The 12,923-nt window shown below is 41.2% G+C and overlaps 1 protein-coding gene across 2 annotated transcripts in view; it reads right to left on the minus strand.

The window, feature by feature from the left end:
* The window catches only part of ndst3 (N-deacetylase/N-sulfotransferase (heparan glucosaminyl) 3), a 35,225-nt gene that overhangs the window by 14,394 nt on the left and 7,908 nt on the right, over positions 1–12,923 (minus strand). For both annotated transcript variants that reach the window (XM_044027707.1, XM_044027709.1), the window contains exons 3-6: positions 8,967–9,054; positions 8,023–8,177; positions 5,682–5,867; positions 1,149–1,277 (exon numbers count right to left, since the gene is read on the minus strand). In XM_044027707.1, coding sequence (XP_043883642.1) covers positions 1,149–1,277; positions 5,682–5,867; positions 8,023–8,177; positions 8,967–9,054 — 558 coding nt within the window. The remainder of the gene's footprint in view (positions 1–1,148; positions 1,278–5,681; positions 5,868–8,022; positions 8,178–8,966; positions 9,055–12,923) is intronic.

Below are 12,923 nucleotides of genomic sequence, written 5' to 3' on the forward strand. Positions count from 1 at the left end.
TTTGATCCCTTAGATAGAAAAAGGTAAATTACACTGCCTCTAATGTTTACTCTATACAAAACCCCCACAGCGTTTGACTATTATTAGAAAATCATTGTTGCTGCTAGGGAACATTTGAAAAACACTTTGTGTAATATGTGGATCAGAGGAGTTAAGGGGAGCCAAATAGAGCTTAATTCTTATTATTTTGAACTTAATATAAATTGAATGAATTTGTGTTTAATCCACTGCCAGATAAGTACAACAAGCTTTTCTATGTATATGTCACTGAGAGACACAGGATAGACATAATGAAAAAAAAAAGTAAGCTACTAAACAGTAAAGAATGGAGCACAACATGAAATCAAAATTGAAAGACAGACATTAGAAATGAGCCAAAAAATAATGAAAGAAAACAAGGAAGGAATGAGAAACAAAACCAAAGAGAATGACAGACAGAGACAAAGTGGTGAAGAGAGAGAAGAAAGGGCTAGATGGGGTTGTTGTGTGAAGCAGCACTCGACTCTGTGATGTTCCTTGAGTTCTGACAGCTCCTCCGGTTCTGCACTCCCCTACCTGACACTCCAGTGTTGCTGACTCCCGCTCCTTGAGCCTCTTTGTGTGTGTGCATGTGCAGGGTTTGACTCGAGGAGAGACTGTTTGTGAATAATTCTTGTGAATGTTCTTCTTCTTTTGCCTTTCACAGTGGGCATGTCAGGGTGAGCATCTCAAATGCCACCAAAAACCTTATTCTGTTGCTTAATTCAAAGCGGAATCAAGTTGAGCTGACATACGCAGCAGGGGAAGGGTGAGGAGGAGGGTGTGTGTGTAAGAGAGAGAGGGAGAGAGAGACAGTGAGCCCCCTGTGGTGAGACCTAATTTAAAGTGGGTAGATGAGCCCAGCTCTACAGTGAGAAAGTGAGAAGCAGTCCATGACAGGAAAAATGGCATGTGCGCACACACACAAACTTAAGCATATGTATGCACACACACACAACAAATAAAAAAAAAGAAACAACCAGACAGAGGAGGTTACCTTTACAGTGAGATAAAGGGAAACCCAGTTGCTTCCCATTTAAGGTACAAAACGCTACACAGTAAGTAACATTCGTCCAATTTTCACACTGTATGTTTCCATTTGCATGTGGAAGAGTGTGCGTCTGACTCACTGGGTTCAGCAGCACAGTGAGAAACAGCTCTCCCCCACGGATGCTTTTATCCAGTTCCTTGGGTCCACCAGGATATTCCTTATAGTAGATGGTGTGAGTAAACAAGCCACATGTCTGGCGAGGCAGCACCTGCAAACGCACACACACACGCATAAAAACACGCGTCTTCAGTTTACACAGTGCATGATCAGCGGGTACACATTTCTAAGACAAGGGGCATTTTATGGAAACAAATTAGTTTTCAATGACCCATTAAACAGTACTCCACTGAACGATAACAGCCAGGCATTTTCACAGCCTTCTCTCAGCTCCGACTGAAGCCCCAAAAGGCTTAATAAAACCTTTTTCTCGCGCGCATTTGTACACCCAAGACCTGTAAACAGAATTTCATATGTAAAACCGGCAGAGTTTCCCTTTGAGGGCAAATGAAATCACCCCAATTTAATCATTTTACACTAAAACGGAAACCAAAATGCTGGTTCAGTGTCTTCAGTGTCAAGCCTTAATCATGGCCAAAGTGTAAACAAAGCAGATACGTAGAGGAGAGAAAATAACAACCATGATTTTAAGCAGCAGTGTAAAAGATGACAAATATCCAGTGAAAATGCATAATGGTATCATAATGATAATGATAAATATTACAGTATAGTAGCACAGGTACCTGTTCTACAGATGGTTCAGGTCACAGTGTTGGCGAACAACATTTTCACCACTGGCACTGTGACTTTTCATATGATAAAAAGCACAGGCCTACCATAAATGATGGCTCTGCTCCATTCCGTTGCTCCAGTGCAATACTATGTTGTCCAGACGACAGCCGCCTCACTGACGCAGCTCACTGGGACTCTCCAATGGAGAGGGGTTCATAATTAAATGTTATTAGTTCCAACTGTGATGACAAGTCAACAAGTTTTCAGTGAAAAATGCCTGCTAGCATCAAATTACGGTTGTCAAAGGACACACCAATTACTGCCTCTATGTCTACTTGAGCTATGAGTCCTCTGTCTGGACCTGCCCGGCAGAGATTTCTATCACGACAGCAACAGAGACCCTACTTTCTTGCAGGTGCATGGCACAATGCTTTAATTTGCACTGGCGAAGTTCAATCTCAAGGCCCTCTTCGTTTTTTTTTTTTCTCTCCCTCGCCTACACCTGTTTGATATTTTTGGTGCCTCGCTGTTTACGAAAGCAGGAGCAGTAATGGATTACTTTTAGCAGCAGCACAAACAGGTGCACGGTGCATTCTTGGTCATGAAAATACTCCAGGCAGTACACGGCCACACCTTTTTCCGTGAGTCGCATAGTCAGAGTACCTTGACGGATAAAAGTTGCTCACATTCTCTTTATTGGTACAAGTTAATCTTAGTCTTTACAGCTTGGTGCAGCTATACTTGAGCATTGAGGCCAATGTAGATTGATATTTCATAATCTTAATAATCATACTTGTGCTGACAATATATCCTGACAGATCAAGTGCTAAGTAGGTGATGAATCAGAAGAGAAGAGAAGAGAAGAGAAGAGAAGAGAAGAGAAGAGAAGAGAAGAGAAGAGAAGAGAAAGAGAAGAGGTCTTTATTGTGAACTCCTTGTGGGGCACTTCTGTGTGTGAAGAGAGTAAAGGCTGGAAGCGTAGATATTGGTTTATCTATAAAACACTGTGGACTCATTCGCACTCACATGAGAGAGGGAGAGAGAGAGAGACAGAGAGAGAGAGAGAGAGAGAGAGAGTGAGAGAGAGAGAGGGAGAAGGCCATCAGAGCCACAGACACTCAGCACTATTTCACCAAACCAATTATCCACAGAGCTATAGCTCAAACTGATATAGTACATTTTAAAGAGAAATGTACACGTACACACACACACACACACACACACACACACACACACGCACACGCACACACACACAGAGCACTCCCCTATTTCTCAGTCTGATTTGTTCCAATACTGTGGGACCAGTGGGTGGCTCTCAATCTGCTGACAGAGACGCACAAACAACAATTTTACAGCCTTCAGACAACGTCCTGTCCTCCTCTGTGCAAACAAAGATGGAGAGAGGCAGAGGGGAAGGAGATTAATCGACAGAAATTGCAAGAAAAAAATGTGAAAGGTAAAGAAAATGGGAGGGAGGTGAAAGATGTCCCACGGTAACTTTATGAGGGGTCAGGAAAGTAGGTAACTTGTCAGCAAAGCTCACCGGTTCATGAAGAAGTGATTTAGACGTTTGATTCAGCATACATGTACATACAAACAACCACACAACTGACTCTCAGAAAAATGTTCAAGCTTTTTTACGAGCCTCCAATAAAAATAATAATTGTGGCTAGTTGTTATATTTGTTAATACAGTTTTCATCCTCTTGCGTTAGCTGTAGGCACCGGGACCAGCTTGCTTAAAGCTGAAGATGTTTCGCCATTCAAAAAGGTAAAACTGTTCTTTTTCGCTTCCATCAAGGCCATGAGGCTGCTGTGTACCTTTCAGTCATATCACAAATCATTTGGTCAGCACATGGTGAAGCTGATAGCTGTTATGGAATTACAGCTGTTTACGTCTCTGATATTTAATCATGAGCATTTACCAGCCATGTAAAAATTAATAGCTTATTTCTGACCTTAGAACCAGATGCTGACAAAAGTAATTAAACAATATTGCCCTCTTGTCATAACACATCTAAATTAGAATTTTAATACCTACAAATAATATATAGCTCTCTATGAATCTAAGTAGAATCATCAACAGTGCTGTCATCAGCTGATGAATACTTACTCGCAATTAATCTGATTTGCACTTGCATGTGTTCTTGGCGCTCGTTGCTGCGCGAACAGAATTCCAATCGGAAACTTGAAGAAATAGAAAAGATTGCTGCCACATAAAAAGAAGTCGATAGTTTCATTTGAAGGAGATTTGGAACAAAGGCTTCAAAAACAGTGTTTCATCCATCGTGGGGTTGTTGCTAAAGCTTGACAGTAAGTTTTGTCTGGGATTTAATTTCAGTTCAGTCCCTGCTTGCTTTTTTTTTTTTTTTTTTTTTTTAAAAAGTTTTTTTTCTTCTTGTTGTTCCTTGTTGTTGCTTCAATGCAGTGCCTTTTTGTGACATGTTAAGTGTTAAATACTGCATTGTATTTTCTTTTGTTTAATATTTAATTCAGTGATTTGCTGGTGCTTCTCAATACCTCAGTATTGGAAATGTATAATATTAAATTATAGCCTGTCAAACTGTCAGCTTGGCGTTGTGTTGGAAGGATGCTGGATTAAGTGGCTTTTTTAATGACACTGTGACAGGATGACAAGAACTAAAAGCAGACTTCAGGGACTGATTAGGAAATTGACATTGCTGTCAGTACAAATTGTTTTGCTCAAGACCCAAATACAGCAGAACAATATAGACTGGTAATTTTGGTGTCAAATGTGATTGGCTCTTTTGTCAATAAGAGAGCCGTTGTGCACGGTGACAAAGAGCCTTGACTGACAAATGAAAGAATGAAGAGGAGGAAGAGGAGGAGGACAGACAGAAGGAAGGGTGAAGTGAGGTGAAAAGAGCTTTATTCTACTGCTGTCTCAAACAGCAACTGATGAATCATTTATCTAAGCATTAGAAGTGTAAAAATGCTCTCATTACCACATCTTTATTTGGTTACACATATCCTGCTTATATACCGTCCAAATGCATGCACCCACATACACATAGAAAAGCATGCTCATACATTGAGAAGCCATTAAATATTAAATCAACAGGGATCTGAGCAGGTTGTGGTGAGACAGGGTCAAACAACTTTGTATCTCACACACACACACCAGTGCAACTACTGTACACAGAGGTTGCACACAACAAACAGTGCTATTGATTTTTTGTTTAAGACCACAAGAAATAATCAGCACACAATTTACTCTCCAGCAAACGCTTGCACAAAGAGCAGATAAAAACTTTTTTTTTCAAAGTAAGATAAGAAAGGAACAGAGCCCCAAACCGGTCTCTTGTGAGTAAATGATTCTGCATTTAGGCTTGCTTTGATTTCATTTCTGGAACAATTTATAATTCAATGTTTTAATTTCAGTCACATGAATTAAGCAAATCATTTTTCCTCCTGGCGGGCAAAAGCACGGCATAATTTGCTCCGGGTGTTAGGTTTGATTTATGATCACTGCAAGATCAGTGTGGGAGAAACACACGGGATAACTTCACAGGAGCACTTAGCTGTGATATTTATAACACATTTATCTGACCAACCGACTCAGCTCTCATTTTCAAATCAAACACACCACGTGCCCTCCATCTGTCAGGCCAAAACATCTCACCAACACTGACTTGTATTGACAGCGATAACCGCAATAATAATCAGAAAGATATTTCCCTGTGAAGTCAATTTCAATAATAATTGAAACCATGAAGATGCTAATCCATTTTAACATATGTTCAGAGATAGGAGCGCTGATCAAAGTACCTAATGGATATGAATGAGAATGAGTACATGAACATGTGTGTGTGTGTGTGTGTGCTGAGGATTTTCACAGAACATGACGAATGCTGTCTCCTCACCATGATGTTGCTGTGGATGAAGCCCTTACGGTAGCGGGCAGGCTTAAGGTGGGGGTACTCCTCGGTGCTGGTGACTCGGATGTTCCACACGCGCCTCCAAGCCTCATACAGCTGCATGTGCACCGGGTACACACCTGAGTGGTGAGGGGCCACAGCGTAGCCCATATCCACCGGGATGTTGTGCTCCTGTAGAAATACAGGAGGGTTATGTACATAAACAAAAAAAGTTATAGTACATTTACAACTCTGGCAAAGGGCATGATAGCACATAAACACACCACAACCAATAGTCTGACCTTGCAGAAGAAGCGTACGGTTTGTGTTGTGTTTGTTATGATGCTGGCCTTCGGGCTAGAAATTAAACAAAAAAATAAATAAAAAATAATTTGTGTACGCATGTTTGTGTGTGTGAGTGCGAGGGTGGATGTCGCTGGGTGCATCCCGCAGACTGATGGTGTTGTCCTTGGCTCTGACACACACCTACACACACTGTCAGAGCTAAGCATTCACGGCCAGGGGATGAGGGAGTGGCATACGTATGTGTGTGTGTGTGCAATAGAGGTGAGGAATCATACTTTATGAGCCCATTCGCCTTCAGCAACTCGAACCAACGCCCCCTTATTGTATTCTATGCGCGACATGACACCGTCATACAACTCTGACATACACACGCACACATATGTACGCCGTGTAAATATGTTATGCCAGCAAAACCGAGTAGAGCAGAGCAACAAACACACTTGACCTTCCTTGTGGACTTCAGATTAAAGAGGCTCAGGTGTGCCGATCCAAGTAAGTGCATCACTCCGCACTGGGATATTTAACTTCAATTTGTTGCAGAAAATTAACACAACACAGTAAAATCTCTAAGTTCAAACACACAGTTTTTGCTGAGGTGTGAAAAGTTATTGGTCTTTTGTACATTTGAGTGTGCCCAGCACACATTACTCACAAAGCATATTAATAAAGGTTATGCTAATATGTTGTAATCTGTATGCATGGAATATATCAGGAGTTAGAGGAGTTAGTGGTTCAGACCAAAGCGTCTATAACATTAAGGGTAGTAAGGCTACGTAAACGAGAAAACTCAAGTTCATGCTCAAAAAAGCTGCACTTTTATTAACCAAACATGCAGCAGAAGACAAAGCCATGGTCTCAGGCAAACATTCAAAATGCTAATTAACAGCACATCAACAAGTAACCACACTGTGGCCAAGTGGCTTCTTATACCCTTCCTAGCTCCACCCTAATTGGACTGGACTATTGCGACGGTAAAAGTAGGTAAACAGCAACAGACACAACAAATCAATAATCCTGTAACAAAAACGTGTAAAATATGAACAACAACACTCAAAACCATGCTTTGAATGTGTCTGTGTAGTAAATCACACACACACCGCTTATCAGCCTCACTCTGAGGTCAGGTAACCACCCGGCAGGTGGCTTCACTGAAGTGCTCTAGGTGAAAAGGTAGGAGGGAACCTTTTCACACTGGCCTTGGGCAAAACATTGAACCCTCTGCCAAAATGTGCCAACAGAATGTAAATAGGTGTGAATGCTGTGTAACAGAAAATAGGGCTGAATAAGCACTAAATGTGTGTAAAGTACTTTGCCCAATCATGATCAAGTCAACTCAACTGGATATCAAATAAAACAACAACAGCCAAAAGCATTAAATCCAATACTATCCAAAATCCCTTAATCTGATTGAACTGCTTCACTAAACAAACAAGAAAATGTCTGCTGTTTATTTTCGTCTCTATGGGAAAACAGAATTTGTTTTACAGTTAAAGCTTTGTGTCTCAGAAATGGCAGTGGGTAGGTGTGTTGTTAACTGCTTAGTTGTTTAAAAAAAATGTAAAAACAAACTTTATCAGACTGATATAGGTGTTGGTTGTAAACTCAAAGTTTGTGGTTTCTGACAACAAAAATATACGTTGTTCTGTTACATAGCCATGTTATACATGGTCACATCAAAAGAACTTTTAAAACATCGATTCTCGACTCATCTGTTCATACTGCTTTCTGGATCCACACATGTCCCAGCTTGTTCCAGCAAGTGAATATTAAGAAAATATGTTTGGTGAAATACCTCTTGTTCTAAACCTGTAACACATTTCCGAGAGAAACCGAACAAAACGTAAATGAGTCTTTCAACAGTTTTCATGAATGTCATGTTTGTTATTTGCCGCGACAAATACATTTCGGTTACATGTGCAAAACAGCAACGGATGCCCTTGAAGAAAATGCAATTACGGGGAGCGAACGTGAAAAGAACACACACAGAAGACAGCAACAACAGAATAGACAGCTGCAACAAACGTGTGCACATCCATCTCACCAGAGCAAACTCCTTGTTGAGGACCATCTGCTCCAGCAGGGACGACTCATTGTGGAAGAGGTGAGGCTGCATGTGGCTCCACATGTGAGGAAACCACCAGAACTCATCCACATATTTCAACAATAAATCGTCTCCCTCATCCTCCTCTGCTGTGCCTGCACAAACCAAAACCGACATGCACAGGGAAAAAAAAGGACAAAGAGGACAAAGCGTGAAACTTGCACAGATGTACGAGTTTTAGTTTCAGTTTTACACAGCTTCTCCCTGGTATAGGCTCACAGTATGTCTGGGTTGTTTTAGGGTAGCGGTCTGATACCATGGTGATGAAAAGTGATAATAATAGATGTGTTCTATTCAACATCAGTTTTTTTTGTTCTTGCAATCATGTCACCTCTGTCGTTCTGTAGATGGTGTCCTACTTTTTTTCACTCTTGGTGCACATTTAGACACTTAATCTAAAATCACAAAAATCTGTCCTTGGGGCCACAAAAGAACTTTCAAGCAAACATGGGAGCATGTTAGAGCCGGTCAAGTATGAATTAAAATTGCACCTAGAAGTATGGCATTTAGAAAGATAGAAAGACTATAACCAGGAACATTTCTCACATATAACGTACACACACACAAACAGTAATTGCTCATTTTGGATGTCTACAGAAAACCCCCTAAAATGAATGAAGTGGAGCACAAATCATTCAGCTTTAATTGGAACTGGATCCATTTTATTGAAGGAGAAATTAGCAGTGTAACTGCAGAACTGCAAACATGACAGCCTCTCAACTTTAAAAATCAGTCTCTTCCATCATTTGGAGTTTCGTTTTTTGCGTCGTCCCAGTGTGACGAGCCATGAACCGCAGCTTGTACACCATACGTTATCATAAGGTAAGAACAAAAAAATGCAGTCATTCTTTAGCTAAGGAGTGAAGCATATAAACATTACAAACCTGTGTGGTAAAACTTCCCAGAGAAGCCAAGATTGAAGGTGAAGTTGGAGATCTGGGAACGCAGTTGTGTCTGAATATCAAGGAGAGCCTGTAGAAAGAAAGAAAGAAAGATGAGTCGAAGAACTACACAGCACAATACATCAGGTTTGTCTCTCCCCAGCCCACACTTGCACAGACAAACACCTGATCTGAGTGATTCTTATGTCTCTCTCTTGTATATTATAGTGAACTCTTATTCACCAGAGAGCAAACTCCTGATGGCACCAGTCACCAAAATGTGACTGGTGCAGCGAGTCGTTTTTCAGTTTTTTCTTATACTTGTTCTAGTGTCTGTGTCTGTCCTTAAAGTTACCTCCCTCCACCCCTGGTTTCAATACTTGAATCAGGATTTTCTCCACTTATTTAATGACTTCATTAGTTTACTGGCCTTTAAACAAAGACTCTGTAATGAGTGTTAACTAAAGAGAGTTGCAGAGTCACACACACCAACAGTAATGCGAGTTAATGAAGGTCAGTGCATTAGTAGCCTCTGGAGGGTGGGCTAATAACCCCCCCACACACACTCCTCCCTTCTCATCATTCTTTCCATCCATCCCTAACATTACCCCTCTCCCTCCCTCCTCTCCAGCAGCCTCCTCTCTTTTTGATTCCCCCTCTGCACTTCCTTCTTCCTACTTCTGAGAACCTGCGGTCGCCTTGCCCGCCCCCTGTCTTGCAACCCCCTCCCTCTTCTGTGAACCTCCATCTCTCCCTCGCTTGCTCCGTGAAAATGTCACATTCTCAGGAGATGGGGCTGTTCTAATTTGAAAAGAAGGCTGAAGCAGCATGCAGGAAAGATCGCTCGCTTTCTTTCTTTCTACTTCTCTCCCCTTGCTCTTTCCCGTACAATCTCCCAACCCCATCTTATCGCTCTCTATGCTCTTCTCACTGTTTGCTCTCGCACACATATTATGTTTATTTAAAAATATCATTACACTCCGTGTGTATTTCAATCTGCTTGTTACCAGTCCTTGTCATGGTGCTTTTAATCGATCCCTACGAAGCATCCATGATTTACAAGACCTGAGCAGTTGAGTAAGGAATCAGCTTCACCTCTCTCTCTCTCTCTCTCTCTCTTTTCTCCACCTCTGTCTCCATAACTAACAAATATACAGACACATGCACAGAGTCTTCATTATCTCTAATCTAATGGTGTTGAAGATGGCTGCATGCTGACAGATGTGCACAGCTCCCTAATCTGATCCCCTGTCTCCTCTGTTATGACATCCTCTACATCTTACACACACAAACACACTCTCTCACACACACGCACACACACACACACACACACAAGCATGCATGTGGATACAAAGACGTATGAATTAAAATGAAGTTTGCAGCTGAGTGCTTTGCATTATAACTCAATACACACTCCCTGATGCACCTGGTGGAGAGGCATTATTAACGCGTGTGTTGGTATCTGTGAAAGTTGGCATAGGTGTGGGTCCAAGTGTGCAGTGTATTAGCTTAAACACCTCATTTGTATTCTGCTACCTAACATCCAAAGCCCGAACGCAGAAGAAGAGTCAGGCGGGAATCTTTAGCGATACCACGGAGCTGCCGCTTTTGCATGTTTTTCTTCTGGCATCACAGGCAACATTCTACCGCCTGGATTTCTGACACTACGAGCAATTCAGATATTCTGTCATTTGATCGAAGGACTTCACCTGATAAGCCATGGTAATTTAAAACCAGGCAACCAAAAAAGCAGAACATAGTGTTTTGAAAGCGATAAGTTGAACTGACCATTTATCGGCAGCTTTCTCTCAAATTGTACAGATCAGAGACCAACAACGTTTTCTGTTCCAGAATTTCACCATATACTATGGTATTTGAAAAGGACACACAAGCTGCAGGTTATATAGCTACCATTTAAATATGAGTATAGAAAGGTACATTTTCAGACAGTCATTCAGGAATTCATTACACTTAGTTATTTACCTCAAAAACAACATCAATATTTGTTTGGAAATTGGAAAAGAAAGTCACACAGAGGGTGTCCCACTTTAACACAGCTGACTATTTACGGCATGTTAGATCGTTGATCCCAGTTAATCTAATGTTAGAAAGGTGTATAGAAAGCTATTCAGCCACAAAGATATAAAGCAGACATCAGGACCTCTCAGATTTAGTAGCGCAAACTCAATATGTTATCTTGCCTACTCGGTGTGAGCGATTCTCCAGACAATAGCGTTACAGCTTCCTTGTAAGTTATTGTTTCAGGCAATAGGGTTTCATAGGCTGCAGCCATAGCACAGGATTTTCAGATAAAAATGATCTGCATCCAGATAAGTGTTCAAGCCCAATTGCAGAGGTAATCTGTGTCCACACAGACTGTGTCACATGACCACTTAGGTGCACTGGCCATGCGCATTCCAGTGTCAACAGGAAGTAAGAGCAAGGATTTCTGTTACGAGACAGGCAACGAGGTAGCCTGGGTAAACTCAGCCAAGTCTGGCAGCGACTTAACTTCGCTCTTTGGACACGTCTGGCAAGGAAACCAACACACAAAACTGAGGTCTACGATATGAGACCACTAATATCGATCACCATCAGGAAAATAATGAACTGTAAGTGAAATATGAACCCAGAAATTAAAAAGGAGTTGACATCTAGGACAGAAACATATGTCAGAACCATGACTTGCCGCTTTTTTTTCCTGTTGGTAACAGCAGCAGATCTAGGATACCGGATACTGAGCCCAAGGCTGAACATATGGTTTAAAAATGGGCAAAAAAAACTACCTCACAAGAAAGACGGTGGCTTTAGATTAACAGTAGTCGGGACTATGTAGCATGTGAGATCTTGACAAGCCTAGTGATGAAGGTAAACACACACTGGGATTAGCCATCAGTAATAGCCTTTTTATGGGCTATTTATGTGTCCAATCCCACAGCTGCCTAGTGTCAGAAGTACTGCCAGTATGTTTCTATGTGAAGGCGACAGCATGTGAGTGTAAATTTGTATGTCCCTGCGTGTGTGTGGGATAAGAAGTGGAAGAAGTGCCAGCTAGATGTTGGGTTTCAAACAGATGGGAGACAGGCATCTGGGCAGCTGGCATTCACTGCCTTTTACACACCCTCTACACCATCCACCTCTCCTCCCTATCCCCATTCTGTCATTCTTGCCTTTGTTTTCTTTTCTCTTTTCAGCATTAAGCCAGGCTAGGAGACCTGAAATAACAAAAGTGATGATGTGAAATGTGAAGAACTAATTCGTACAAGGGATTTTATACGGACAGATGGTAAGGTAGGTTTAGAGGAACAAGGAAATTAGGCATGTTCAAGAGGGTTTAAACCGTGTATAAAAGCAGGTCACAGTTTTTGAATTCTACAGGACTGTCTGTATTTATGTGTGCATGTATGAACACGAGACCAATAACTTTAACTGGGTCAGGCACAGGGTTGGGAGTAACGCCTTACAAAAGTAACAACAGAGTAATACGTTCATTTTTGTGGTAACAACGTAATATCATTTTTGTAAAATAATACTTTTACAACAACATGTAAATTCATGTCACTGAAATGACAGAAAAAAAATAAAGTAGTCCTTGTTTTGGTTGCGTGCCACTGCAGATATGAGGCTCATATGGCTTAGATCACGGATAGAGGCAGAATGTGTTGCTGCGTCCATGTGAAACGATGTCACTGATCATTTCTCACATCTCTAACCAAGTAGTTATTATTGCAAAAAACTCAACCAAAGTGCCTTCTAAAATAGACGTAACCTATTACTTTTAAACACAAGTAAAAAATAATATGTATAATATACTGTATATATATCCGTCACTGGTCAGGTATCTTTATTTGGCGAGCAGAAGAAGCAGGTTGCCAGTTGATGCCAGTCTTTGCTTACACTTTCCTTTTGTGTCTCAATTCCATCCATGCTTGTCACATTTGAGTCAGCACAGCTTTTGGA

Source organism: Solea senegalensis, linkage group LG6 (assembly GCF_019176455.1).
Source record: "Solea senegalensis isolate Sse05_10M linkage group LG6, IFAPA_SoseM_1, whole genome shotgun sequence".
NCBI lineage: Eukaryota > Metazoa > Chordata > Actinopteri > Pleuronectiformes > Soleidae > Solea > Solea senegalensis.